Source organism: Urocampus carinirostris, chromosome 1 (genome assembly GCF_059441175.1).
Source record: "Urocampus carinirostris isolate Australia breed hairy pipefish chromosome 1, RoL_Ucar_1.0, whole genome shotgun sequence".
NCBI lineage: Eukaryota > Metazoa > Chordata > Actinopteri > Syngnathiformes > Syngnathidae > Urocampus > Urocampus carinirostris.
Genome location: NC_142349.1, coordinates 31,843,995 through 31,871,513, shown reverse-complemented (window position 1 = coordinate 31,871,513; position 27,519 = coordinate 31,843,995). Strand labels below are relative to the sequence as shown.

Sequence of the window (27,519 nt, the reverse complement as noted above, 5' to 3'; positions counted from 1 at the left end):
GTCGCTTAGATAGTGGGGAAAATAAATACATGCTTACAGGTACAGTATACAGTAATTTTATTTTTAAAAGGAATGATTGGGCCTATAGTGTATAATAGAGGAATTAATTTTACAATAATTGTAAAACATAAAAGTTACTTATTCATGGTTATCACATGTCATTATTTCGTTTAGGAACCTAACTCCCGTGAAAAAATGAGGATTGCTGTATTATAGTGTTTTTTTGGAGGGGGGATCAATTGTGGTAATCAACGATTAAACAGAGGCAATGATCCGATGGAGTCGAAACCATCATGAGAACAGTGAGAAAATTATGCAGAACTTTACAGCGGGCATCTGGTGAATGACCATAAGAAGGCTAGGGCTTAATTGACTTTGATTGATTATACTTTAACTTCGCAACAGCGCAACCCTCCCGGATGAAAACCAATTAATATGCTCTAGTCTCCAAAAACATGCATGTCTGGTTAATTGGCCGGTCCAAATTGTTCCTAGGTGTGAATGAGCAAATGAGTTGTGTGTCTCTGTGTGCCCTACGACTGGCTGGCAACCAATTCAGGGTGCCCACTGCCTGAAAATAGCTGGGATAGGCACAAGTGCCCCTGCGACCCTACTGAGGATAAGCGGGGCAGATAATGGATGGATGGATGAATGGATGGATACTCTTGTCTGTGAAACTAACTGAATTGATTCAAACCGGATTTCACAGAATTATCCCATGAGCTGCAGTTAGGGCTCGGTCACACAGCCGTTTGCGTCTGTATCGCGGGTAAAATTTTGCGATGTTTTTTTTGCCCGTGGTGGAAAGTGCGCAAAATTGGCCAACCCGCTGTTCATCCGTGGTATGCCCGCGTAACAGACGCCGGCGGATGTTCTGCTTCCTCATCGCGTCAGTTCCACGTCCTTTCCGCGTGTGGACCACGGGTATAAAAGCTGCCGAGCCGGGCTGTAGAAATCATAACCGCTCAAGACACAGTCCCGTGAAGATCAAGATTTCAAACTATGGCACCGAAGAAGAAGCCAATATGTTATTATTGTAATAGTTTTTCATTTTTATTTTATTATCTTGTTATGAAATGAAAAGAAATGTCAAGAAATAAAAATGGATTAAGACGAGGTCACTACGGTGACGGGGATCCATGTTCACCCCTTGACGTCTCGAGCACAACTGACGTGTGCTCGGCAAATTGCGCTGAATATACGCGGAGAAAGGCGTTTGACCGTCACACGCGTTACACACGCTAATTCACGTGATAACACCGCGATACAGGCGCAGAACAAACGTGCTATGACCGTGCTCCACTCGCGATTACCCGCAAAAATTCCGCCTCCTACCCGCGTGTAACCACGCCCTGGCCGTCTGTACCGCGTCATATCCGCGTGTGTGCCACCCGCGGTTACCCGTGGTCTAAAGTTTTGAGCAGCGCAAAACTTTTTCGCGCGGCCAACCGCGTGTGAATTTCTTGCCGCGTGTAAAGCACGGCTGTATCTCGTCTGTATCGCGATCTCAAAGCGTCCAACAGCGTCTGCTTCACGGGCAGAAATTTCTGGTTGTGATTCAGCCACGATACAGACGCAAACGGCTGTGTGACCGGGCCCTTAGAGATATAGCTAGCATTAAAATAGAACCGCCTCATCTTAAAATCTCAAGAGTGGAACAAGTCCTTGTTTTGACCGAGGCTTTTCCTTGACACTGCTGATTTTACAACAATGCAGTGTGCTAATATTTCCACTTCAGAGGCCATGTAAATATTTAATTAACCATTTTGTTCAGACTCTAATGAGCAGAATCAAACACCTAGCTCACATTTTCAGTGCTTTGCACTTACTTGAGGCAGACAACGGCAATTACTACCATGGCAACAATGACCACCAAGCCTGCAGAGGCGGAACCTATGATGAGAGGCAGATGGTCCTGCACAGACTTCTGAGGATCACCTAGACCGAAACACAAAAAAGGCACAAATGAGTATCAAGTAAAGCATGGCTGGAGGGATTTGGCAATGTCATGGAGCACCTGGATAGCAGAAGTCGTTAAAACTGGTAGGCTATAAAACTGTAAAGCATAGCAGATAAACCAAGGTCTTACTGTGCAGGCTGGTGCTGATGTCCATAGGGTTGCTGTAGCGACCATATCCTGCTACAGTGCGGGCTCTAACCTGCACCACGTAGGGCGTGGCGGCCCTTAGCCCCTCCACCTTGGCTGAGCTGTGCTGAGATGTTACAGTGTGGGACATAGCCTGGCCCTGAAAAATACGACCGTTTGCGTTTAATGCTCGCTTTGCATCCTTGCAAATCAGGATTTGGGTTTTTTTCTGTTCAGCAGTGTTTTACAAGCAGTACTATACAACTGACTTGATAAAGGTCATATTTTGAATGGCTGAAGAGCAACGCTAAGGCCTGCTTAAATGAAGTTGTGCATGTAAGTTCACATAGCTTTGGGGTGAGTAAAGATAGGAGCACAACCGCAAGGTGAGAACAAATCATTTGTGTTCAGTCATAAATATTGATTCATTGATCGACTTTTATTTGTAGAACAATTATTACATTATTTGTATTATTTTTTCAACTAATTTAATAAAAGATAAAATTTGAAAGGGAAATATTTTTTTTCTTGAAATATTAAAGGGACAATATTTGACCAAAAGATCTCAAAAGATTGCTGTATTGTGTAGTGCAACCAAAAACAAGTGCTACAAAGCACAAAGAAGAATACAAACTACAGAGACTCAAGGGACCAAACTACACCATCTTTTTCTTTGTTTTGCCCAGCGATGTTTTTGGTCTTTAGGGGTAAAATATCAACCTTGGAGTAGCTAAAAAATGCATGTGTATACGATAGTTGATGTATGTTTGCTTATAATTCAGTTTTTACCACTGTGAGGTGCTAAATAATACACAATGTCCCTTGAAGACAAATCAGCTCTTTCAATTCAAATTTTCAAAATATTATAAATAGCACAGGGATGCAGAAAATATTTCTGGGATAGGAAGGTTGTCTGACTTTTGGGGGTCATAAAAGAAACACATTAAATCTCACAGACCCTTGCCGGGAATTTGATCAATACCAACGATTCAGCATTGCGGGAGCTGCTGAGGCTCTCCATCAATAGATATGACTCCCTCACACGCAACACTTTAATATTGTATTTCCCAACATATGGAAAGATAGACTCCAATTTACCCTTTCGTGGTATTTAATCTCGTAGTCCAAAATGACCCCGTTAGGTTTCTCTGGGGGTAGCCATGATAGACTCAGGGTGTCTGCAGTAGAACGCATCAGATGGACAGTTGGTACCGCGGATGGAGCTGCAAGGAAAACAAGCAAAATATTTCATTCAGAGGGGGAGAATTGCCTCATTATCTTGTTGAAGGGCAAAAAACCTGTTTGATCCCTGCTGTAGTTCAGCTTCAGCTAACTTTACAGAAACAAATTCAGGGTTTGTACACCTTTTCATAGCCAAATTCAAGCATTTTTAAGGACTTTCAAAGCCAAATATCCAATTTCTCCAGTACAATTGAGAAGAAATCGGTTGTGAATCATGTATTTTGCTGAGCAACAAATATATTTGTGATTTACATAGGCGATTTTTAATCTTGCGTTTACATACATGATTCTTAGATCTTGAGTGAACCGCAAGTATATTTGTTTTTGAGACAAATCTCTCCCCATGCAAATGTTGGGTAAAAGGGACATTAATATGTACTTGACATTTTCAGTTACAAGAAGTTAATCCCATTACAATTAACCACTGGGAAACACTACCTTAATTTTGTTCATGACCCATAACAAAAATCCATCGTTGATACGTAATCATTGCACTAATATATATTTCATAGGGCCCTGTTTAGATGTAGCATGCACCTGTCCTTTTTAAAGAGACCCACAGGGGGGATGACGCTTGATAGGGCAATGCCATACAAACTAACGGCAGTTGCTGACGAGGAAAGAAGAAAAGCAATGTCAAAGCAAAGCCACCTTAGAACAGTGTCGGCATCATTTTTAAGCAGGCTTGTTGAGAAAAATGAAAACAATTTCAAGCATTCACAAGCACTTGCCCAAAATTCAAGCACTTAACAATCCTTGAAAAACCCCCCGATAAAAAATATGCATTTTCAAGGATTTCAAGCACTGGTACAAACCCTGCAAATTGCATTGTATTCATTCATCCTACTAACGGCCTGTCCTTACGAGGGTTGCAGGAATGTCGGACAAATTAAATCAAAGTTTAGATTTAACAGGCGCAAGCACCCACTCGTAATGGTCGGAGAAATGGTGCATGTTCGACATTGGCTGCACGGGTGGGCGAATCCTAAAAGTGACTCTTCCCAAAGCCATTGTCTGCGTTCCATTAACTGCAATAAAGTGGATCAAGTGTGGTTGACTTAAGTGATTGCAATATGTAAAAGGTGCTGAAAAGTATGCTTACCTAAGACTTACGATGGTGGCATTGGTTGAAGGGATATTTCTTTTCTTTTTTACATTTAATCCATGCACTGTAAAATGATTTTTAGAATATCTAGATAGTTGTTTACTTTTATTACTGTCAACGAGAGTAGGACTGAATAGTGTTTCATCCATCTATCAGAACTTCCTTCCCCCCTGCCAATTTATCAGACTCCTCTGAGCTTACTATAAAGGCATTCCCCAGAAAACCAGGAGACATCGAAATACAACAAACTTTTCTACTTTCATCTTATATGGTCAAGTACGCTCTTGAAACATCTTGGTAAAAAATTGGTCGAATTGAGTCAGAAAGGGACTGATCCACTACCTGGATTGTTTTGTTCAAATACCTTGTGGGTTAAAACTCACAAAGCCATAAAATGTATTTGTTTTTTTAACAACTGCATATCTTTTGCTGTTTCGTCCTATACTTTCTCAGTCGGATGCGGAAATCATAATTCATGCGTTTGTTACCTCCCGTCTCGACTACTGTAATGCACTACTTTCCGGTCTTCCGATGACCAGACTCAAGAGTCTTCAGCTGGTACAAAATGCTGCAGCGAGGCTTTTAACAAGGACAAAAAAGTACGATCACATCACCCCAATTTTGGCTAACCTGCATTGGCTCCCTGTTAGCCTAAGATGCGATTTTAAGGTTCTCCTACTACTATACAAAATCATACATGGACTTTCCCCCTCATATCTTTCAGATCTGATCTCCCCCTATGTCCCGGCCCGAAGCCTTCGTTCCGAGAGCGCCGGTCTCCTGGTGATCCCAAGAGCCAAGAAGTGTTCCGCTGGTTCGAGAGCGTTCTCCATCCGGGCACCGGTGTTGTGGAATGCTCTTCCCCCTGAGATCCGATCTGCAACCTCGGTGGAAATGTTTAAATCTAGGCTTAAAACTCACTTCTACTCTATAGCATACGAGTAACCTAATCTTATATGTAATAACTTGTGAAGCCCTTAGAGACTAATTGTGATTAAGGGCTATACAAATAAAAATGACTTGACTTGACTTTAAAATAAAATCACTTCTGGGAGGAATGCTTTGTGGATACTTTGTATGAATAGTAAATTTTCAACAAATTCAACTTTTTTCATGGAAATTTTAGACAAATGACCCAATTTTTGGGCTGTCACGCACTGGTGCTCCATCTTCTGCTAGAGGGCCCCGATCAGGTTTAGAACTGGGCACAGTTGTGTCAGATCCTTATGCACATGGCCCTAATCCTCCTCGCCCTTCATATATGACTGTTTGGACTCCATTCTTCATCAGGTCATTCTGTAATGATGTCGGAGGTGGACCCAAATGCAGGGAAGCCGGAGGCTGGTGTGCCCAACAAGGGATGATATTTATTAACAAAAATGAGAAAAACAAACTCAAACCAGGTCTTAAAACTAGAAAAGTGTCCAAACCATAAACAAAAACCAAACCTTAACAGCAGAAAGGACAAAAGTGGTGGGCCATTGCAATGACCACACAAAGAACGTAGTTCAGTCATATATGAAAGGCTAGGAGGATTTGGGACCGGTGCACTGTTCCATACTGATTGGGGCCCTGTTAATGAGCTGACGGCATAAAGAAAAATGAAAACATTAAGGTTGGGAAAAATATAAAATTCATTCATTTGAGTTTTCATTTGAAAATTGTTTATAAAATTGTCTTATTATAAATGAGAGAATCCAACATGGCGGCGCATGGATACATGCTTGCGGCTCGTCCAGCTAATCTTCTATTTATTGCCGTTCTCTTGTCTTTTTTGCTTTCACTTTTGGACACATGTGTGGCCAAAAACACTTACACTAGGGACGAACTTATTCGGTTGGGTGGGCGTCTAAATTTCGACTTTTCGGGCACTTTTTATAACGCCTATGATATACCAGCTCAGTAGCCTAGATGGTAAGGCGCCCGCTTTGAGACTGGGAGGTTCGGGTTCGCGCCCCGGCCGAGTCATTCCTAAGACTTAAAAAGTGGTCGGCGGCGCCCTCTCTTGGCTGCGGCTGCATCGGGTCAGATGCAATCGACATTTCGTTCTGTGTACATTGTTACACAGAATGACAATACAAGGAAATTATTATTATTATTATTATTATTATATACCGAGCGAACTTCAAAGAGACCCGGCATCCTTGTGGACAGCTATTCCTCTTAATAAACGACGGCGGCGGCCCCGTAAAGAAAGAAAACAGAAACGTGGTTGCCGTGCAGGTAGATGTGTGAAGCGTGTGAAGTCCAAGCAGCAAGATGGACGCGAGGATGGACGCGAGGATGTAACTAATTCCACCATTCATTCCTCGCCGGACAACCGACGCTTTAAACTCAGCGCTCACGAACGGCCACAACGCCGGGAGCTTTTGAAGATCTCGACAAAGACTACAAAGAGTTCAGCTAAGTCAAATGATTCAGCAAAACTGAAATTTGGTCTGTTAAATATTAGATCGCTTGCTCCAAAAGCTTTACTTGTTGATAACATTATTCGTGATTATAAACTTAACTGTATGGGTCTTTGTGAAACGTGGTTACGCCCGGATGAGCACTTAGCGCTAAATTATGCCTCTCCCCCAGACTACGAGAGTAGTCATATAGCACGCACGCTGAAAAGAGGTGGTGGTGTTGCGCTAATCTCTGAAAAATCGCTCAAATTTAATACACGTACCTCTAATAATTACAAAACGTTTGAGGCTCTTGTGATGCGGTCCCCTCAATTGTCAATTGATGTAATAACTATCTATCGTGCACCTGGGCCATACACAACTTTCTTAGACGAATTTGCTGAACTTTTGTCTGAACTAGTAACCTATGCAGACAAAATTATAATTATGGGAGACTTTAACATTCATATGAACTCCCCACACAGTTCACTTACTATTGCGTTTAGTTCTCTAATTGATGCATTTGGTTTTACTCAACTGGTTGACTTGCCAACCCATAAAAATGGGAACACGCTAGACTTGATTCTGACTCGAGGAGTTTTAACCTCAAACATTATGGTGCTACCGTGTACTACTGTTATCTCTGATCATTATTTAGTGACATTTGAGGTGCTAACTAAATGTAGAGTTAATAAAGATGAGGGATTTAGCGGACGCAATATAAGCACTGGCACAGTTTCTGAGCTCTTTGAACTCCTTCCTGGAGCAGTTGCGTCCTTTCCTAAATACAATGGCTCGATTGACTCACTCATGAATGAGTTCAATACCACCCTGACTAGTGTGCTGGATTCAATAGCGCCCATAAAACTAAAATCACGTCCTAAAAGACGCACACCTTGGTTTACTGATGAAACTAGAACCCTTAAAAAAGAATGCAGGAAATGGGAGAGAAAATGGCGCGCTACCAAGCTTGAGGTTTTCCATCAAACCTGGTGTGACAGGTTGTTAAAGTATAAAGCGGCCCTTGCCTCTGCAAAATCGGCCTACCTTTCGAAGGTGATTGCGTCTCAAAAGAACAACCCCAAAGCCCTTTTTGACACTGTAGCATCGCTTACAAGGCAACAGCCTATCGCAGACAGTTCGACACACTCTGCTCAGGAGTTAATGGTCTTCTTCACTAAGAAGATTCAATGCATACAGGAAGAAATTGCAAAAGATATTGTTAGTACCACACGTATTAAAGGACTGAAATTTACAGATGCACGACAGGGTGGCTGCCCTGGGAAAATGGCCGGTTTTAGTGAACTGTCACTTGATGATCTCAAACAAGTGGTGAATGCGGCCAAACCGACAACTTGCCAGTTCGACCCGCTCCCAGGTTCACTTATTAAAAGTCTTTTTAGCGTCCTTGGGCCTTCAGTTCTAAATATTATAAATACATCACTCTCCTCTGGTGTAGTTCCAGCAGCTTTTAAGTCCGCCGTTATTAAACCCACACTGAAACGACCCAACCTTGATCCAGAAATATTAAGTAATTACAGACCTGTGTCAAACCTACCTTTCCTCTCTAAAGTACTCGAAAGAGTAGTGGCACAGCAGCTGAATGCTTTCATATCCGAGAATAACCTTTTTGAATCCATGCAATCAGGATTCAGGGCTAACCACTCTACTGAGACAGCTCTGATCAAGGTAACAAATGATCTCCTAATGTCAATGGATTCTGGCGCTTCATCACTTTTGCTGCTGCTGGATCTTAGTGCTGCTTTTGACACAGTGCGCCACAATATCCTACTAGAACGGTTGGAAAAATGGATTGGTCTCTCAGGAGCTGTCCTCTCGTGGTTCAAATCCTACCTCTCAGATAGGACGCACTGTGTTAAATATGGTGAAACGACATCTGAGCCCTTTAATGTTACCTGCGGTGTTCCGCAGGGTTCAGTGCTCGGCCCCATACTTTTCAACATTTACATGCTTCCATTAGGTGATATTATTCGCAAGTACAATATCAGCTTCCATTGCTATGCAGACGACACTCAACTATATCTTCCGTTGGAGGAATCTTCCACACTAAACTGTGGAAATTTGGAGGCCTGTCTCACTGAGATAAAAGAGTGGATGTCACTCAATTTCTTGCGTCTTAACTCTGAAAAGACTGAAATGTTAGTCATTGGTCCTTCTAAATGCCGGGACTTATTCTCAAAAACTGCTGTGAACATTGACAAATGTCACATCACACAGAGTGACTCAGTTAAAAATTTAGGTGTCATATTTGACCCTGATCTATCCTTTGAGATGCATGTAAAGCAAATTACTAGAACTGCCTTCTTCCATCTTCGCAACATTGCTAAAATCCGTTCAATACTGTCTCAGTCTGATGCGGAAACAATAATTCATGCATTTGTTACCTCCCGTCTCGATTACTGCAATGCACTACTCTCCGGTCTCCCGAAGTCCAGAATCAAGTCTCTTCAGCTAGTACAAAATGCCGCAGCGAGGCTCTTAACCAGGACAAAAAAGTACGATCACATAACACCGATTTTGGCTAACCTGCATTGGCTCCCAGTTAGCCAAAGATGTGACTTCAAAGTTCTCTTAGTATTGTACAAAATCATACATGGACTTGCTCCCTCTTATCTTTCAGATCTGATCTGCCACTATGTCCCGGTCCGAAGCCTACGATCTGAGAGTGCTGGTCTTCTGATGATCCCGAGAGCAAAAAAGTCTTCTGCTGGTTCGAGAGCGTTCTCCATCCGGGCACCGGTGCTGTGGAATGCTCTTCCCCCTGAGATTCGATCTGCAACCTCAGTGGAAATGTTTAAATCTAAACTTAAAACTCACTTCTACTCCATTGCATATGAATAACCTACTCCTCTTGTCGGTTGAAAATAGTTTGTGTAATATAGTGTAACAATCTGTGAAGCCCTTTGAGACTCTTCGTGATACAGGGCTATACAAATAAAAATGACTTGACTTGACTTGACTAAAATCGATGGTGGAAATTGACCCATACTCTTTGAAGCTGCTATTGATTAATAAACAATTGTTACTAACTAGCTATTTCTGATATTTAAGAAAGTTATTCCTAAGCTGTAAGTAGCTATCTTTTTGCACAAGGTGCGAGTGTCTTTTTGCATTATTCTGTTTAGCTTAATGAATAAAAAAATCTTCAAACAATTGTGTGTGGTTGGAAAATTGCATAGGATGTCAGTTTGTTATTTTGGCTGTTATATTCCACTGTTATTTGAAATTTTGACTATTAAGCAATGTTTATGTCAATACAGTATTGGCCAATTATGTTGCTATTCTTTGATAACCACACATTTTATTTAGGATGTACTTTTTAATAACATAATAGATTTCATAATAAAGAAAGGCAGATATGGATTTTGGCATTTTTAGGGTGTTTTGCACTGTCCTCTCCTTTTTGTCTCTGCAGGTTTAAAAATAATTGTTGGTGGAATTTCTCTTTATTTTAAGTGTCTTCTTAATTACAAGCTTATCAACTGGGACTAATTATTCTCTAATTATTATATTCATCCAGAGTGACTAATAATATGAAATATCACAAAGCCCTATTTTTTACTTTAATTACTTCACTATAGAGAGAATTTAGATCATTCCTGGAGAGTTAATTTACTGGCCTGATGGTTTGGCAACTTCGGTCTGTCGTTCTCAAAATAGAGATGATGGGAAAAGGTTTGTTCGCCATAGCTCTCAAATTCTAAATTTTGATTTTTCAACAAGTCCCAAGGTCTTTTGGTTGGAAACTGACCCGACACAAGTCCCATAACTCGCTAACAGACCATTATGTCACTCATTGACATTGATTTGAGTTTAAGATGCAATAAACTGCCTCTTCTGTTGTGATATATGGACCAGGGAAGCCCTATGAATCTACTAACCGGCCTGGTTGGTGGTGATGTTGACTGTGGAGTATCGCGGAGTGTTGGGATTTTTCCCGGAGACGCCGTTGACTGCCTGCACCTCGAAGCTGTAGCGGGTGTGAGCCTGAAGATTCCTCACCACGACCTTCCTCTGCCTGAGCCCCAGTCGGCGAGGGGAGATGTCCACGTTGTCGTCGCAGCGTGTGCATGGGCTGCGGTCGCGAAGGCATTTCTTGCACACAACGTTGTACACCAGGTCGCTTCTGCCACCGGTGTCTTGAGGTTCCTCCCATTCCAGGGAGAGCGACGTCTCGTTCACACTAGAGATTACGTTGCGGGGGGCAGATGGGATCGCTGCAAGCCAGATGTCAATCATTTCATACATGTCCGTGAAAAAGTATTTGCCCCCTTCCCGATTTCTGTTTTATTGCATATTTATCACTCACAAAGGTTTCAGATCATTAAACTAATTATAATATCACATAGAGACGACCTGAAAAATACAAAATACAGGATTGAAATGTTATTTCATTTTATAAACCACAGGAAAAATAAAAACCTATTGGGCCTTATGTGAAAAAGTAATTGCCTCCTGAACCTAGCGAGTTGGGCCACCTTTGGCACCTATAACAGAAATCCAATGTTTACAATAGTTGGTAATGAGTCTTTCACAATCCTGTGGAGGAATTTCAGCCCACTCTTCTTTGTAAATTGTTTCAAATCGCCGCATTAGAGGGTTTTTCTACCATGAACTACCTGTTTAAGGTCAAACCAAAGCATCCCAATTGGATTTAAACCTTAGCGACTCTAGAACCTTCATCTTGGTGTTTTTTGTTTTTTTGAGCCGTTCAGTGGTGGACTTGCCAGTGTGTTTTCAATCATTGTCCTGCTGCATGATCCACTAATACTTAAGTTTGAGGACACAATCAATGGCCAGATATTTTTCTTCTGGATTTTCTGCTAAACACCAGAATTCATTATTCCCTCATCCACAGCAAGTTGTCCTGGTCCTGAGGCATCAAAGCAGCCCAAGTTAAGGTCAGTGTTCATGACTCCACTATAATAATGACACTGGTCGAAAACGGCATTCGTGGGAGAGTGCCCAGGCGACAACGACTGCTGTCACAAAAGAACACAAAAGGTCGTCTCACATCTGCCAAAAAACATCTTGATTATCTTCAAGACCTCCAGAGAGATATTCAGTGGACAAATAAGTCAAAAAATTTAACTTTTTCGAAGGTGGGCATCCTGTAACATCTGGCGTAAAAATGGCACATAACTTGACAAAAAGAAAATGAAGCCAACAGTAAAGTTGTGTCGGCTGTGTTATGGTCTGGAGCTGCTTTGCTTCCTCAGGACCAGGACAACTTGCTGTGTTTGACCGAGTAATGAATTCTGGGGTTTACGAGGAGATCCTGAAGGAGAACGTGTTCAAACTCAAGCACTCTTGGATGATGCAGCAGGACAACGATCAGAAACACATGAGTCCTATCCTGAATGGCTCAAAGAAAAAAAAGAGGTTCTAAAGTGGCTAAGTCAAAGTCCGGATTTGAATGCATTTGAGAGACTGTGGTGTGACCTTAAATGGGCAGTTCATGATAGAAAAACCCTTCGATATGGCATATTTGAAACAATTTTGCAAAGAAGAGTGGGCCAAACTTCCTCCACAGAATTGGGAAAGACTCATTACAAACTATAGTAAACGTTTGATTTATATTTTGATTATCGCTGCCAAAGGTGGCACAACTTGCTTTTAGGTTAAGTGGCAATTACCTTTTCACAATAGACCCCCCTCAAAGAGCCAATGTGTAAGATTTGATCATTAGATGGCACTGTGTTGTCTGGTGTGAGCGAGGGCCAATACCACAGAGAACAGTCTGGCGGCTGGATGCTCGAAAACATAGCAGCAACCTAAGCCTAGATTCAACTGTGTAAAAGAAATACATACTTCTTGATTTATGACTTTTTATAAAAATCAACATTGGTAAGATAGTTCATGTATTTTTTTCCTTGTATTCAAATCAATGTCAATCAAATGTTTTTAATGAATGAAAGTATTTTTGTACTACTAGCCTCACCTAATATTAAACACTGTCCCTTTAATAAATGGAATAAACATTTCAAAACTGCATTTTGTATTTCCTTGGGTTGTCTTTGTGATATTAAAATTGGCTTGAGGATCTGAAAAATATGCAAAACACACAGTAGATGGTGAAAAAAAAATATATAAAGGCTCTTTGAACCCAGTTGGGCATTATTTTAAATAATAACGTTTTAAGGAGAACTCAAATTACGCAACTCATCTTTAAATATATGTTTAAACTGTTTCTGTCTTAATCTAAAACTAAAATGTTCAGAAATTTGAAGTTAAGATTTCAGATAAGGCAATGTTGTAATTGTGGTCCTGTGCAGCCCCTTGAGACTTTTCATGACTAAGGCATATACAAATAAAGTAATTATGACTGCATTTGATTTAAAACTAATTTAAAAAACCTGATACAGCAGATTGTGCAAAAATGCTCTCATCTGATAAGTATTTTAAAGTAATTATTAAAATAAATTAGAATGAGCAAAATAATCCCCCATCCATTAGTGTACATAATAATGTTTTTCAAGGATTATTTTTTTCATTTTCATCACAAAAGAAGTGTAAGAGCTATAGTAAAATAAAAACATACGCTTAATAAGAGCCATATTTTCTGCCAATATGCTGATATTGTGAAGCGACGCACTGAAAGATTTAAACAACATTCTAACAAAGAGGAGAGTCCTTATTTCCACATTGCCACAAATCTTTTTCATTTTATGTGTACTTTTCCCCAATTTTGATATATTTTAACTTGTTTTAAACTTAAAGGGACAGAGAATGAGTGCAACAAAGCGAAAAACAAAATATAAAGTGATAAATATGAGGTGACCTGCACTATTTATCTTTTTTTTTTAATTTTTCTTACCTTTCACAAGGTTTATGTTTTTTAATAATAATAATAATAATTTCCTTTGTATTGTCATTCTTTGTAACAATGTACACAGAACGAAATGTCGATACACCTGACCCGTTGTAGCGAGTCGATGCAGCCGCAGCAGACAGAGGGCGCCGCCATTATACCAATTAGGTATGTCTCGGCCGAGGCGCGAACCAGCGACCTCCCAGTCTCAAAGCGGGCACACTACCATCTAGGCTACTGAGCTGGTTGAGGTGACCCTTAACATCAAGATGGCGGACAATCATTTCAGCTCCCTCTCATCGAATTTTTAAAATGTTCTTGACTCATGACAATTTTAAAAAATGCATGCTTAGATGACACTTCATGTACTTTTGCTTATTAGTTCAATTAATATGTTTTTATTTATTTAATGATTTTGTTTACCACTAGAAAACGCTAAAAAATACTTAATGTCCTTTTAAAATAAACAAAATTATTTTATCATGCCAGGTAAAATAATTTACCTTCCTCAAGACAAGTTAACTTTGCTTTCTTTACAAGAAAACAAAATAACTTTAGAAAAAATATACTTGCAATAAGCAATATTTTCTATAATGTCATACTTGTGATTAATGTGGCAATAACTTTGCATGACTTTTTTGTAAATTAACGTTTTAAGACCACAAACAAAAGGTGTACCAAAACATTGTGTTATCTGCTATTATATGGATAAAGTGAGATTCACTGTTAGGGCCAAAACAAGTTGCAAGGTGAAGGGAGCAAATCGAACTGCCTGTCCAGTAAATTTGCCCTGAGCCACGTTGCTTTCACCTTGTCTTTTCTAATTAGAAAGAGACAGTTCAGAGTGAAGCCTTATCAACCGTAATTGGAAGCCTGACGAAAACACACGCGGAGCCCAAGCTGCTCTCGCTTGTTGCAACGCCACACAAAGTACAGGCTGGCGCACGAGGTCTGCCAGGCCACACGGACAAAAGTGTCAGTTCCGTGTGTTTGTATGTTTAGTTGAGGTGCTGCCGCCTAAGTATGTGTATGCGTTTGTGTGCCGGTCAGCGTCAGAGCGCAGTGTTCCCGCGACAGCGATCTGCGGAGGACAGTTGCAAGGCCGGGTGTGTCACTTAACGTGTGGAAAAGCCCTCTGGGAGTGATTTGACATATTCGAGGCAGCTCATGTCACTGTCTATCAGCACCATCGCTGAGAGCTTTGTCCGTCCACAACTCAGATGGACTGCATATCACATCATATTAATGTCAGCAAGCCTACAGTTGTTTACTGTCGAAGCACACAATGGTTTACATAGTGTCGGATACACAACTTTGAATATAGGGTCTTGTTTATATATGGCAACAAAAAACTTATTTTCAGGGAAAAAAAATTGACAATTACTGCAAGCACACACTTTCAACAATAACCATATGATGAACAGCTTAGAAAAACAATTACCTGCATACACAGGGTTCAATGGATTAAAAACATTGTTGCTGCTTCTTGTTTTCTACACTGCAAATCAATTTCATACAGCATTGGCAGAGCCTTATTTCTATCCATCTATCTAATCACCTGTCTGTCTGTCTGTCTGTCTGTCTGTCTGTCTGTCTGCCTGCCTGTCTGTCTGTCTGTCTGTCTGTCTGTCCGTCTAATGCTGAAAAATAATACGGTTCAAGTCTCAGAGTTTGATGGTTTGCTAATTGCGGATGAAAATAACTTCTAAATTTGCTGTTTTTTTCTGCTGGTCTTGGATAATTAATTATTAGTGAGGCCTTGAGGAAGGACAGTAGTTTCACAGGGTGAAGTTCTATTTTCTTCAATAATGTTTTGGCTGACAAAAACTGTAAGCTATTGCCACAAAATTCAAACCGAATTTTAACAAAAATCACACAAAGATCGCATTTACTTGAGAAAAAAAAAATCTTTAAATTGTGTGCAGTAAAGACCTGTTTCACAACATGCAATGCTTTGAAAAACAAGATGGCCATCTTCCCTAACAGAAAATGCTAAACTCCTCATAATTACCAACTTCAAAGCAAAATTGTATTGCGTTTTTTTATAAATGTTATTAAATAGGTCTTTTAAATATTGTTTATGTAATCCCTGTCCGAAAGCAAAAACAATGTTAAACTGTATTTTTGTTTTATTCTAACATTTAAAACGATGACTAGCGCAAAGACAACTCTAATAAACGACCACCCAAACATTCTTCTGTTTTTTGTTTCGAAAGAAACAAAGTCAGACATTTTTTCGAGGACAACACAGAATGACTTACTAGTGCAGGAAGTGTCAGGTGAGTCAATATCAGCCCGGTAGAAGCCACTTTGGCAGGGACAAACGCTGGCACCTCCGGCACCGGTGCGACTGTTGGTCGGGCACGCAACGCATGAACCGTCACCAAATTTGGATTTGAAAGTCCCAGGGACGCAAGCTGGGGGAGACGAGAGAAAAATTATAGGCACAATCAGAATGCTAAAGTTTCTATTTTAGCAAGAGTAAGCTGAATTCAATTAAAGAAAAAAATACAATTGCAATCTTCTATTATTCTTAAATATTTTTCGAAATATTCTTGGATTGGAATGAAATAAAAGAGGAAAAAATCTATTAACCATAAACAACACTTTTTTTAAGGAGGAAAAACACAGTGACAGAAAAAAATACACAACGATTCCTGGTGTTCGATAGAATCAAGATTATCTCAGGGGCCACAGAAAACCTTCTAATGGGCCACATCTGACCCAGGGGCCTGGATTGTGAACCATGTGATTTAGAGAGAACGTTGGAGAGATAAGACTTAGAAATAGTTGACTCATCAACAAGTACCCATTAGCATACTTTGTAAATATGAAGTTGTTAAAATATTGCCATTACCAACATTTTTTAGCATGAAGAAATTAGCATTTAGCTGTTAGTATCACTTTTTAGCATGTACCCATTACCATAACTCATCAACATGAGGCCATTAGCATAATTTGTAAATATGAAGTCGTTAAAATGTTGCCATTACCAACATTTTTTAGCATGAAGAAGTTAGCATTTAGCCGTTAGCATTACTCTATAGCATTTATCTGTTAGCATAACTCATCAACATGTATCCATTAGCATAATTTATAAATATGAAGTCGTTAAAATATTGGCATTACCAAAAATTTTTACCATGAAGAAGTTAGCATTGCCGACAGTGTTTACAGCTAGCTTGCGCTAATACTTGGGCTGGCTTCACCAGCCCAACTCGTCACCAACAGTTTTTACAGCTAGCATGAGTAAGCATAGCTTCAACCTCTCATCGCTAATACTTGGGCTGGCTATGCCAGCCCAACACTTTGCTAGCGGCGCACATAGCTGTTAGCATCCTCTCGCTAGCATCCACTCTTTGGAATTCAACATTTACCCATGGTTAAAGGTAATGTGGGTCGGGCCCCCTCAAGCCACCCTGGACACGACTACATTGCCCTGTGCTTACAGCACTTGGCAATGTAGTCGTGCCTTGCTGAAGCAATCACAACAACAACAAAAAACGCCAGCAAACTACTCGGAGCAATTTGATTTGGTGATCGATAGAAGTGGGTGAATCTCTTAACACAGTTAAAGGCTCCCCCTTCTCTCTCTTGCTCAGCACAGTCTGGCGAAAGGTAACATCATCATTTGCAGTCATTTCTGACAGTTTTAAAACATAACGTTGCTTTGACCTTGTTTTGAAACCATTATTTAGGACCAAAATGAGCCCAAACACCAGGGTTAGGTAGGGTTACTTTAACTTGATTACTTTCAATTACTTTGCTCCAATGCCAAATATGCTAATAAAAGACAAAAGAAACTAAATATGAATAAAATTATGACTCACAACACGTGGTAAGCTTTCTCTCCTGGCTTTGATCTTTTTGATCTCCGGCAAAACTAACAAAATGAAAATAAAACCAAACAGCTTGCCAACATCATTTGTGCCATTCCATGTATTCCGTTACACCCCAAGCCTGCACAAAATTTAGTAATTTTATTCATATTTAGTTTATTTTGTCTTTTATTAGCATATTTGGTATTGGGGTAATCCAAAAGTAATTGAAAGTAATCAGTTTAAAGTAACCCTACCCAACCCTGCCCAACACTCTTAATTAACTGAGGGCGGGAGACATAAATTAAGTGATGTATTTATATTGATATGGGACACAGCCTCTGGCATTATTATTATTTCATTGATTTGATCAAATCATTAAATGACACACAGTGAAATAAATCATGCTGTAGAGTTGGCTTTTTTCTGGAGAGCGGGTTTTGCGGTTTTGTTGAATTTGGTCTTAAAATATATGGTGTGGCTCTCTCAATTTTTTTTTCCAAAGTATTTTTGCTTTCATGGCTCTTTGAGTCAAAAAGGTACCCGATTCCTCATTAGCCAATCACATGTCAGCAATTACTTGCTGCCATGCTCAGAAATTTGCCAGGAGGTCATCACAAACATTTCTAAAAGCCCGGTACCATAACATATGTGTCAATAAAGATGTCAGTTTAGATTTGAAGTTGGCAAAGTGAGTGAAATGTCCGCTAGGGGACTGTAATGCACCAAAGTCTAAAATCTATTATTTTACTAAATTATAATAGCATTTATTTTTGTCCACACTACAGAGAACTTGTACATCATTTAAAGACTGAACATTTCATACTTATCATTTTAATGTCAAGGAACCGAGAATCTCAGAAAAACAAAAAACAAAATGTTAATTCAAATATGAACATTTTAGTGCAAAAACAGATAAACTATGAAATACAAGAATGGATAGACATACATTTTTTTATGTAAAATGCATTATCCCAAAAAACACAGGAAACAAATCAAAATATTCACAGATGTACAAAAAAGCTCAAATACAAAACAATTTTGACCTTTTATTATGCTCAAGAAATTAAAAGTCAACAACACAAAATCCCTCCAAAAATAACATGCTTATTGACCAAGCACAAGAGAAAAAAAGCGCTTTGAACAGAACTGGCTCTTGATTGGTGGGGAGGCGACTCCTTTTTCCATTTCCAAGAGCCGGCTCGTAAAGTCAGTTTGTTTGAAAACAACAAATTGTTAGAGGCCATCACTGAACGCCTAGTTGTGAAATGCACGGCCACCACTGGTATACACTGTAACCAGCAGTGAACGTGACTTTTTAATGCTTAGTTAGACCTTTATTTCCATTTATACCAAACATTATCTGTACTTCTACTTATGTTAAGGTACTTCTGCCAACTCTAGAGGAAATAAAAAAGGGAATAACAAAGAAAAAGGAGATCTGTCACAGTACAATAAAAGGTGCACTAATGAAGTTCGGTATTAACGGACACATCAATACACGAGTGAGAAATGGACTGCATGTGACAGAACATTATCATCATATTTGCATCCGATCTGCCCTCCTCTTCCTTCCCATAGTTCAGGTGACATTATTCTCTCGAAGCTTGAATGACAGCAAATGATGACGGACCGCTGACAGATTTTCAGAAAAACAGAAATGGAGAAGGCTACTACCTAGAACCATCCATCAGCCTGCAGCACTTAGGATACCATTAATTCTCCAAATGCATACAAAGCTCCCTCATAATTAGCCTATTAATCAACTTCCGTTTTTCAGGAACGTCAACAGGATTTAAATTACAAGGGAAAAGTTCATATAAATTTAAAAATGACAAATAAATGGTGGGTTTGTAGTAAAAAAGAAAACACGTTTTGTCCAAATTTACAATATTGATGGCGTGACAAAAAGATCTGTGGGAGGCAACAATGCCTGCCCATCTCTGACCACATCTTGTCCTCATTTATTTAATTGTTCTAATTAGACTTTAAAGTAACCACAAGCAACACCCGAGGAAAAACAACCAATAAGAAACAGAAGGCATGATTGATTGTTACATATTTACTGTGGGCACTCTACTAAGTTGTTGTTTTGTTGAGTTTCAGGACTTTTACAGAGCATACTGCAGAAAAAAACCTTCCTCATTTGCCAACACTGGGACGGACGTAGGACTTGCAAACAGTAACCAAAAGCAGTTGAGCTAAATTGACAGACGATGAGCCCTATATTATGACAGGAGGGTTTACTGTTTAAAGGTGGTTGTCCTCAACTTGGAAACTTGCAACTCTCTGCCGCCATCTTCTGGGTTGAGGTCAAATACTAATAAACTCTCTTTTTTTTTTCATCATTTGGCAGACTTTGGTTAGTGTTTGGACTGTATTTGAAACAGGCTGATTTTGGCTTTTACCATTTGCAGGCTACACAAACAAAACCGCCCCGGGGATGAGAATGAAATCACTCTCCACCTCTCCTTCCCTCTTTCCTAAATCCTAACGTGTTATGAGTCCTGGAACAGCTGTACAAGAAGTAAGATAAAAACAGATAGGCGCAGTGGAAAAAAAAAATCATAAAAATGCTTTGAACTCAGTTGGGCATTGTGAACACATACCGTATTTTCCGCACCATAAGGCGCACCTAAAAGCCTTTACTTTTTTCAAAAGCTGACCATGCGCCTTATAATACAGTGCGCCTTATATATGGATCAATATTAAGTCGCAAAGTCATGCAACTGAGGCAAGCAGCCGCCGACTAGATTTCCCCCCGAAGGCGAAGTAGTCCGCGGTGTATGCTGGGATTTATATACCGGCGTTTCATTTCCTAACCAATGTCTCAATCATCATTTGAATCAGTCACTTTTGGCTAAAGTTATTCGGATGTAAAGAGGGCGGATCCTTTTTATCATTTACAGGCTCGCATAGGCTAAAGGGGTGAAACAAAGCCTGCAATTGGACGAAAAAGATGTGACTGTAAATCACACGTTGGGTTGCACTACGGCATAGAGAAAACATTTTATACTATTCTGTATTAGTAAATATTTTACTCTCCTGGATTTACTACACTCACGATTGTAAGAAGACCATGGTTACGTATCATTATTGAACGTGATGGCTGCAAGAGAACTTTGGTGAGCTATGCGGCTTTATATTTTCCCGGTATCTTGTTTTAGAACAATCTTGATGTTTCTGTGATGAGTCTATTTTTAAACTAAATTCAATTCAAAGTGTTTATTGTCATATGCACAGTAAAGAACCCTGTTTCCCTGCACAATAAAATTCTTACTTTGCTATCCACACAGTTGCCAGCAAAAAATAAAATGGAAACTAAGAAATGTTTGGCATTTCTTGAATCCCAAGACCTTAACCTTCCGAATGATATTTGGAACGATGCATTTGAGTGATCGGTGACATCGTACAGACACTGTTTCCGTACATGTCTGAGACACGTATTTGCTTCTTTGCATGCTTTCTGAATGTTAAGGGGTTATAAGTTTGACTGAATTATCTGACTGTTTTGTCGACGTTCCAATTGTAGCCTTATAATCTGGTGCGCTTTATGTATGGAAAATATAGGACCAAAAACTGTTTTTCGGGGGTGCGCCCTATAACCCGGTGCGCCTTATAGTGCGGAAAACACGGTACTTAGGAGAGAAAATATTATACTTTTAGGTTTTTAAGGTCATCTCAAACAATGCACCCTATTGAAGGTTCTACATTCCCAAAACATAAAACTTAACAATGATATTTAGGGTTTCAATGGTGTTGCCTGAACATGACTTCTCTGGTAAGAAAACCGTTGTATCTTAATTTTTTATGCGAGTCATTCAACCTGAACAAGTGAGTTTTGCTTGACCCGCCCAAGGTATATCTAACAATTTACAGTCAATCGATCAAGCTTAGACCTGCTTGTGACAAATCCAAGTTGTAGCAAAGGTAGTTTACCGTGTTATTTTCTACATGCTTCTGTTACGTCAATAATTAATCTCCTGCATTTAGTTGGAAATGTAAGGATGATATTTTGCCATGCACAATTCTACTTGTTTTCTTTTCTCTGAATTAAATGAAATCAAGATTCACCAACATTTAATGCCCACAATTTGTTAGACTAAACACCAGAAGAAGTATTAAGCCTGCTTTTCCTGCCCACAAATGAGAAGGAATAATGTGTTCAATTTCTTTTATTCTATTTTTCTAAAAAAGCTCCGAATTTTGCAATTTGGAAGTACATGTGGCATAATGGTAGAATGCCTCTAAGGGTAAATTTGATCTTAAATCTTGCTAATATTTAAATGTAAACCATCCTAAGCCAAGACTAAAGAAGTATTCTGATCAAAAAAGATTAACTGCAAAAGACAAATGAGACCCAGCAGCCATTTGCCACATTCCAAAGCTGTGGTGTAAAAGTGGGGTCTCTGGCAAACATCTGTCCTGTCAGCATGAGGGCTCATAAACCCCAACCAGTGAGCAAGCGAATGATTAACTGGTCGGCTTGAGTGCTTTTTCAGTCTTTTTAAGTTGAAGGCTAATTCTTAACAATGGTGCTTTTAGAATAATTCCAACAGCCTAAAGTCTTGGTTGAGAAACGACACAATAAATATATATATATAAATCAATGTCATGACGGTGCAGAATGTTTGCCTTCCAACAGGCTTTCAGGTTCCAGGCTATCTGATTTATGATGTTTGGTTATTTGTTTTCATTTTTTGCATCCTCTGTTGAATCATCCCACTGTCCTGTTTCGATCCATTAACCTCACCAGCGTTACAATGATTCAGCATATTATGATGCACTACTGTTTCCCCTACTCAAGTGTTTCTCTTTGCATGTTGTAGATCAATTCAAGATTAATCAAGATTTCCTCTGTGGAATTAGACTACAACTTCATACAAATCTAGACAACCTAGGAGAGACAGAACCTCTTCCTGCATACCACTCAAATCTGCCCAAATCTGTCTGGACAGGAGGTGCAACAACCAATCAAAAAAATTGATTATTAAAAGTGTTGCCAACTAATTAGATCATTGATTTGTCGTATCCGGTGGTTTATGAGCCACTAAGTACGTTAAATCAATACAAAGAGTGCACACAATTCAGTTGTGATGCTGTGAGTTGTAGTGCAACTTTGGTCCAGCAGAAAGCGCCAAGACCGTTTTTATAAAAAAATATCTTGGATTTTTTTTCCTTTTTTTAAATCGAACATTGCATCATTACAAACAAAATTGGCATAAAAGTTTAAACTTTGACTGTTTTATCATGAGACAATGCTAATGTTATTTCAAGGAAACAGAAAGTGCTACAGAAGTACAAAAAAACAGAAAAAAGTAAATAAAATAAATAAAGTACAAAGAAAAATAATAATAGTGACATGTTTAACTCTCAGATTTTCTCTCTTTCTCTCTCTCTATTAGAATTTTCTACACATAAGATGAAATGTTTTGTTCTTTATTTGTTGTTTTGTATGATAAGTCCAAATTTAATATGTTATTTGAATACGTTGGTAGGAAAAAAGTATCTCACATATTTGCAGGTGTTTAGAATATATTTTTGTTTATATCATAGAATATTCTGTTGTTTTGCGCACTGCTTTTCTAGCTGTCCAAAACATCAATATTTGAATAAAGAAATAAATTTAAAATGTCGTTAAGAAATCAGATTTATTGATCAATCGAAAAAAATAATCGACCTATTCATCGATTGTGAAAATAATCGATAGTTGCAGCCCTATTTTAGACCACTTCATTTCAAATGTCTGCGTATTACCAGGTTTTAACAAGTCAGAATTCTCGTCAACTTTTAGTTAACCAAAAGTTAGAAATGTACCAGGCACCTGTAATAAAATATGCCAGATTGCTTGTAGAAGCATAGCACGATCTCCCAAACGGTTTTTAGGCCAGGGGCACACGCAGTGGTCTAAAGAATTAGGGCCCTGTGTGATAATACTCAGTGAAGTCACAAGTTTTCAAGATACAATGTTTTTTTGCTTCAACATAAAATATGGCATCCTAGAGGCAATAAAATGCAACTAATCTAACGTCTAGAATCTAACAGACAAAATGAGCAAATATTGCCACTACTATTTAAAGTTAAACAAGACAAAACAAAAACAAAGAAAATTTATTTCACACAAGCATAATAGCCCAGCCAGGCATTATACTTAGGCGAGGTTGTTGGGGCTGTAGTTTGTTGAAAAAGCGTCAATAACCCACTAGGGAATGCCAAAAAGCCGCATGGGCACCTAAGCAGATGTTTATTGATTTTGTTGAACTTATTGGGGATGCCGTGACTCCCAAAAACACTCCCAGAGGCCTAAAGTACAACTGTGTTAATTTTCACAAAAATCAGTAAAGCATTTTCAGAGCCAATAAGACACATGCAAACACAGACACTCACACAAAACAGGATTTATATACAAGATTAGATTGCACATTTAAAACAAGTATGAAGGTACAATATGTTGAGTGTTAAAGGACATATTGCTTGTGGAAGTGTAAAAGTGCTTTTAGAAACCAATCCTAGAAAAGAAGTTGACAGAAATAAAAAATGTTTTAAGGAACACGGTGTAACACTAAACAGTGGATGTCAAAGTAGTCTGTAGTGCAACCAAAAACGAGTGCTACAAAGCAAAAGGACGAATATTGTTATATAAAATAAATAAAGAATTTCCGACCTACAATTATTTATTCATATAATGGATCATGTATTTTTGCTTAAGAATAATACACAATGTCCCTTTAAGTATTCTTTATCTTCTATCAAAAACACTCGCTGTTTTTGTAAACACAACTGTTTAGTTAAACTTCTCTGTCATTGTCTGCATGAATAGATTACAAACCCTTCAGTGGCCAAGTTATGTACACCATAAAAAGAACCATTGACTAAAATCGGCAAATATTGTCATACTTTACATAAAGGTTTATTAGAGATTTAAGACATTATTTCCTTGGCCATGCAGAAATCAATAGCTTTTTCATTAATTGAAAGGGACAGATAGTCGCTGGTAAAAGTATTTTGAGTTATGAGCATCATCACTTAATAGATTCTCCGGGCTGAGCAAGTTTTGTGAAGACCTTTGAGAGCGCTTTGTCTCGAGAGTCTCATCTGCATTGAGACAACAACCTGCGTCTGAGTGATTAATTTTAGCGTAGCCATTTTGGCTCACGCACTGTGAACGATGTTAATGAGTGCGGCCGCATGCAGATTAACTAATGGGAGGCCGAGAAGAAAATTACACTTCCTCACCCGCATCCCCCGGCTGAGTCCCTGAAGAGCTTTTTATCAGGTGACAAGCTTTTAACCTTGAGCCGCCAAATGGTAACGACAAACATGGCTGCCGTGCATTTTACGTCACTTCTCAGTTCAGATGTGACGAACAGTAACGCTTGTCCATACAACACCCTCATACACCATCTTATTTCCCACCTTTAATCATTCACAGGTTTTACACATAGGCTAACGTGCCTTCCTCTCGACCGTGGACTTCAAAAGCCATTTTTCCGCTGCTATCTGTATTTCTCTACTATTAGCTCTATTGGCTCAGGTTTCTGCCTAGCTATCTTTGTGTCGCCTCTATCCTGACCTGCTCTTCCTGTATTTGTATGCAACTCCTTTCGCCAGCAGCTCATTAATTCATGCTTGCCTCCACCCTCCTTCACCTCTATTCAGGAGCCACGCGATACATGCCGAGAGGGCAAAAACTGGGGTTGACTCACGGGGTGAAATATTAAGCAGCTGCAGTTCAATAATGGTTGAAATGTCAAATAAAATACGAGGGAGGTACATCATTAAAGACTCCATGGATTTTGTGCAATTAAGTTAAATGTGTGTAATTGTATCTTGAAACTCCCAACTGGTTTAGTCGTATTCCCCATGACTGTCCTCTTACAGGAAAGTATGATTCAACATTAAAAACTTGCATTACTTACAATTGATCACAAAAAGTGAGTAGAGCACTACATTTTTAATGATAATTAACTACATCATTTTTATTAGGAAACACAACTGGGACACTTTCACACCAATAAAAATGCTTTCACAGTTTTGTGCACTTGTTTAGGCTGGTGATGACCAAGAGGGAAGAAGCTGTATCTGAGGATGTTTTTCTTTTTTAAGGTACCTGTAGTGCCTACCAGAGGGCAACAGGTCAAAGAGGAAGAAGCAAGGGTGAGAAAAATCCTTTATAATATTGAAAGCTCTGCTGCAATATGACAAGCTGGCAATAACCTCTAGACTAGGCAGAGAGTAGCTAATTATTTTCTGGTCTGTGCTGTTCTGTTCTGTTCTATTCTATTCAACAACTCTAACTCTATAACACAAGTTATTTGGGCCTTCATCACACTGTGTATTAGATTGAGACATTGCTAGTTGCCGCGTCCACTTTACCTGCCCAAATGTTTGTACTATTTTTCCCCCTATTAAATTAGAGATATTTTATCAGGAACCTGTGCAAATGTAGTTTAATTCCAGACAATTGATTGTTTGTCAAACAGTGTTCGAATTAGGACAACATTCGTCATCAAAGTTGTTGGCATGTCAAAAAATTTAATTTACTGCATTTGTATTGCTGTCAAATGTCAAAGCAAGTCAAACGTGGGTAAGATTTGGGTGCACATACCTTGGCATTGGGTGCGGTCTGAGGAGGGCTCATAACCAGCGACGCAAGTGCACGCACCCACCGGAACCATCCACTCTCCGTCTCCGTTGCAGTAAAGCTTCAGCGGGACAGACATCTCCATAGCGTTTGTCACGCAAGCTCCCGGCGCAATGACTAAGGAAGTAGCTTCCGCGCCAGTGGCTGTCTCAGGGAAGACGGCAAAATTGGCAATGGTGGTGGAGCACTTTTTAAAGAACACTCGGACTGAGATCAGCGACATGCAGGCTCCAAGGTCCTGGAAGGCCAAAAAGAAGCCCGACTTGGACAGCGGGCCAAAGCTGCGCACTTTCGTGTTGATCCTTCCAGCTTCCAAGAGGGAAAAACTCTCGTCGGGGGCAATGGTGTCCACTTTGACATAAGGGTTTTCCCGCCACAGGGGGCTGCTGTCCGTAGCTGTGTCCCCTTCAGATTCGTAGTAAAACAGATTAAAGGTCTCTTTGCAGGAGCCGGGAATATTGGGGATACTGGCACAGTCGCGTACTGAGAATTTGAGTTCCACATAGACACGAAGAACACCCCTGCGGGGGATATAGTCCGTCCTGAGCCAATTGTTCTGGTTGGGCTGTCGGACATTACACACCTGGTAGGTCCTGATGGGACTCATGGAGTCATCATAGCCGCTTACTTCCTCCCACTGTGGGATGAAAAACAAAACAAAAAGTGTGACAAGGGAAAGCATTAGACCTTTGATAATGACACGCGCTTTAAATAGAGTTTTTGAACAACAACAACGACAACTCATCCACAGCAGAAAGGCGCTTATCTGTTACGTTTTAATTAATACCGAGTTGTGTTAAACAAAGAACTGCCGAACACAAAGCAGCCAAGCATGAGCGAGAAATGACATCCGATATAAAAGACGAATCCCACATTGTGTCAGGGACTAACTGAGGAATAATTTGCAGCGGAAAAAAAAATCTGAATTGGAAGAATCAGTCTGAAAATTAGACTCATTACTTCCAGACTATTCATCGAAAACACATCTTCTCATTAAAATAGATTTCTGAGCATGCCTCATTGATTGTAAAAATGAAGACTGGGATACACATTTGTAGTCTTATATATTAAATTGAATTCTCTTGATTGTCATTGACAACAACGTAGTGAACATTGTTTGCAACGAGACTGGACGTGGCACTCCAGAATAAACACTTAGTGAGGACATAAAAGATAAAAATAAGATAAAAGAATGTCAGGATAAATAGTCAAAAATATTTACAATGTAGTGCTTGGCGACTGGCCCAAGTTGTAATAATAGTGCAACGAAAAACAGTGCATTACGACAAAAATGCGATAAAAAGGTGGGACAATAACATTTAACAGTACCAAAAATGTCCATATATGTCGCAAGATATAGTGCACATTGTTCACAGTTTTGAGTGCTTTTTTAGGGTGGTGATAG

General features: G+C 39.5%; 1 protein-coding gene across 1 annotated transcript in view; it reads right to left on the bottom strand.

Moving 5' to 3' along the window:
- ephb3a (eph receptor B3a) overlaps positions 1–27,519 on the bottom strand; it is an 86,374-nt gene that overhangs the window by 34,112 nt on the left and 24,743 nt on the right. Inside the window, exons 3-8 of the mRNA XM_088334968.1 lie at positions 26,079–26,751; positions 15,914–16,069; positions 10,723–11,058; positions 3,185–3,309; positions 2,090–2,246; positions 1,830–1,938 (exon numbers count right to left, since the gene is read on the bottom strand). Of these exons, the coding sequence (XP_088191094.1) occupies positions 1,830–1,938; positions 2,090–2,246; positions 3,185–3,309; positions 10,723–11,058; positions 15,914–16,069; positions 26,079–26,751 (1,556 nt within the window). The remainder of the gene's footprint in view (positions 1–1,829; positions 1,939–2,089; positions 2,247–3,184; positions 3,310–10,722; positions 11,059–15,913; positions 16,070–26,078; positions 26,752–27,519) is intronic.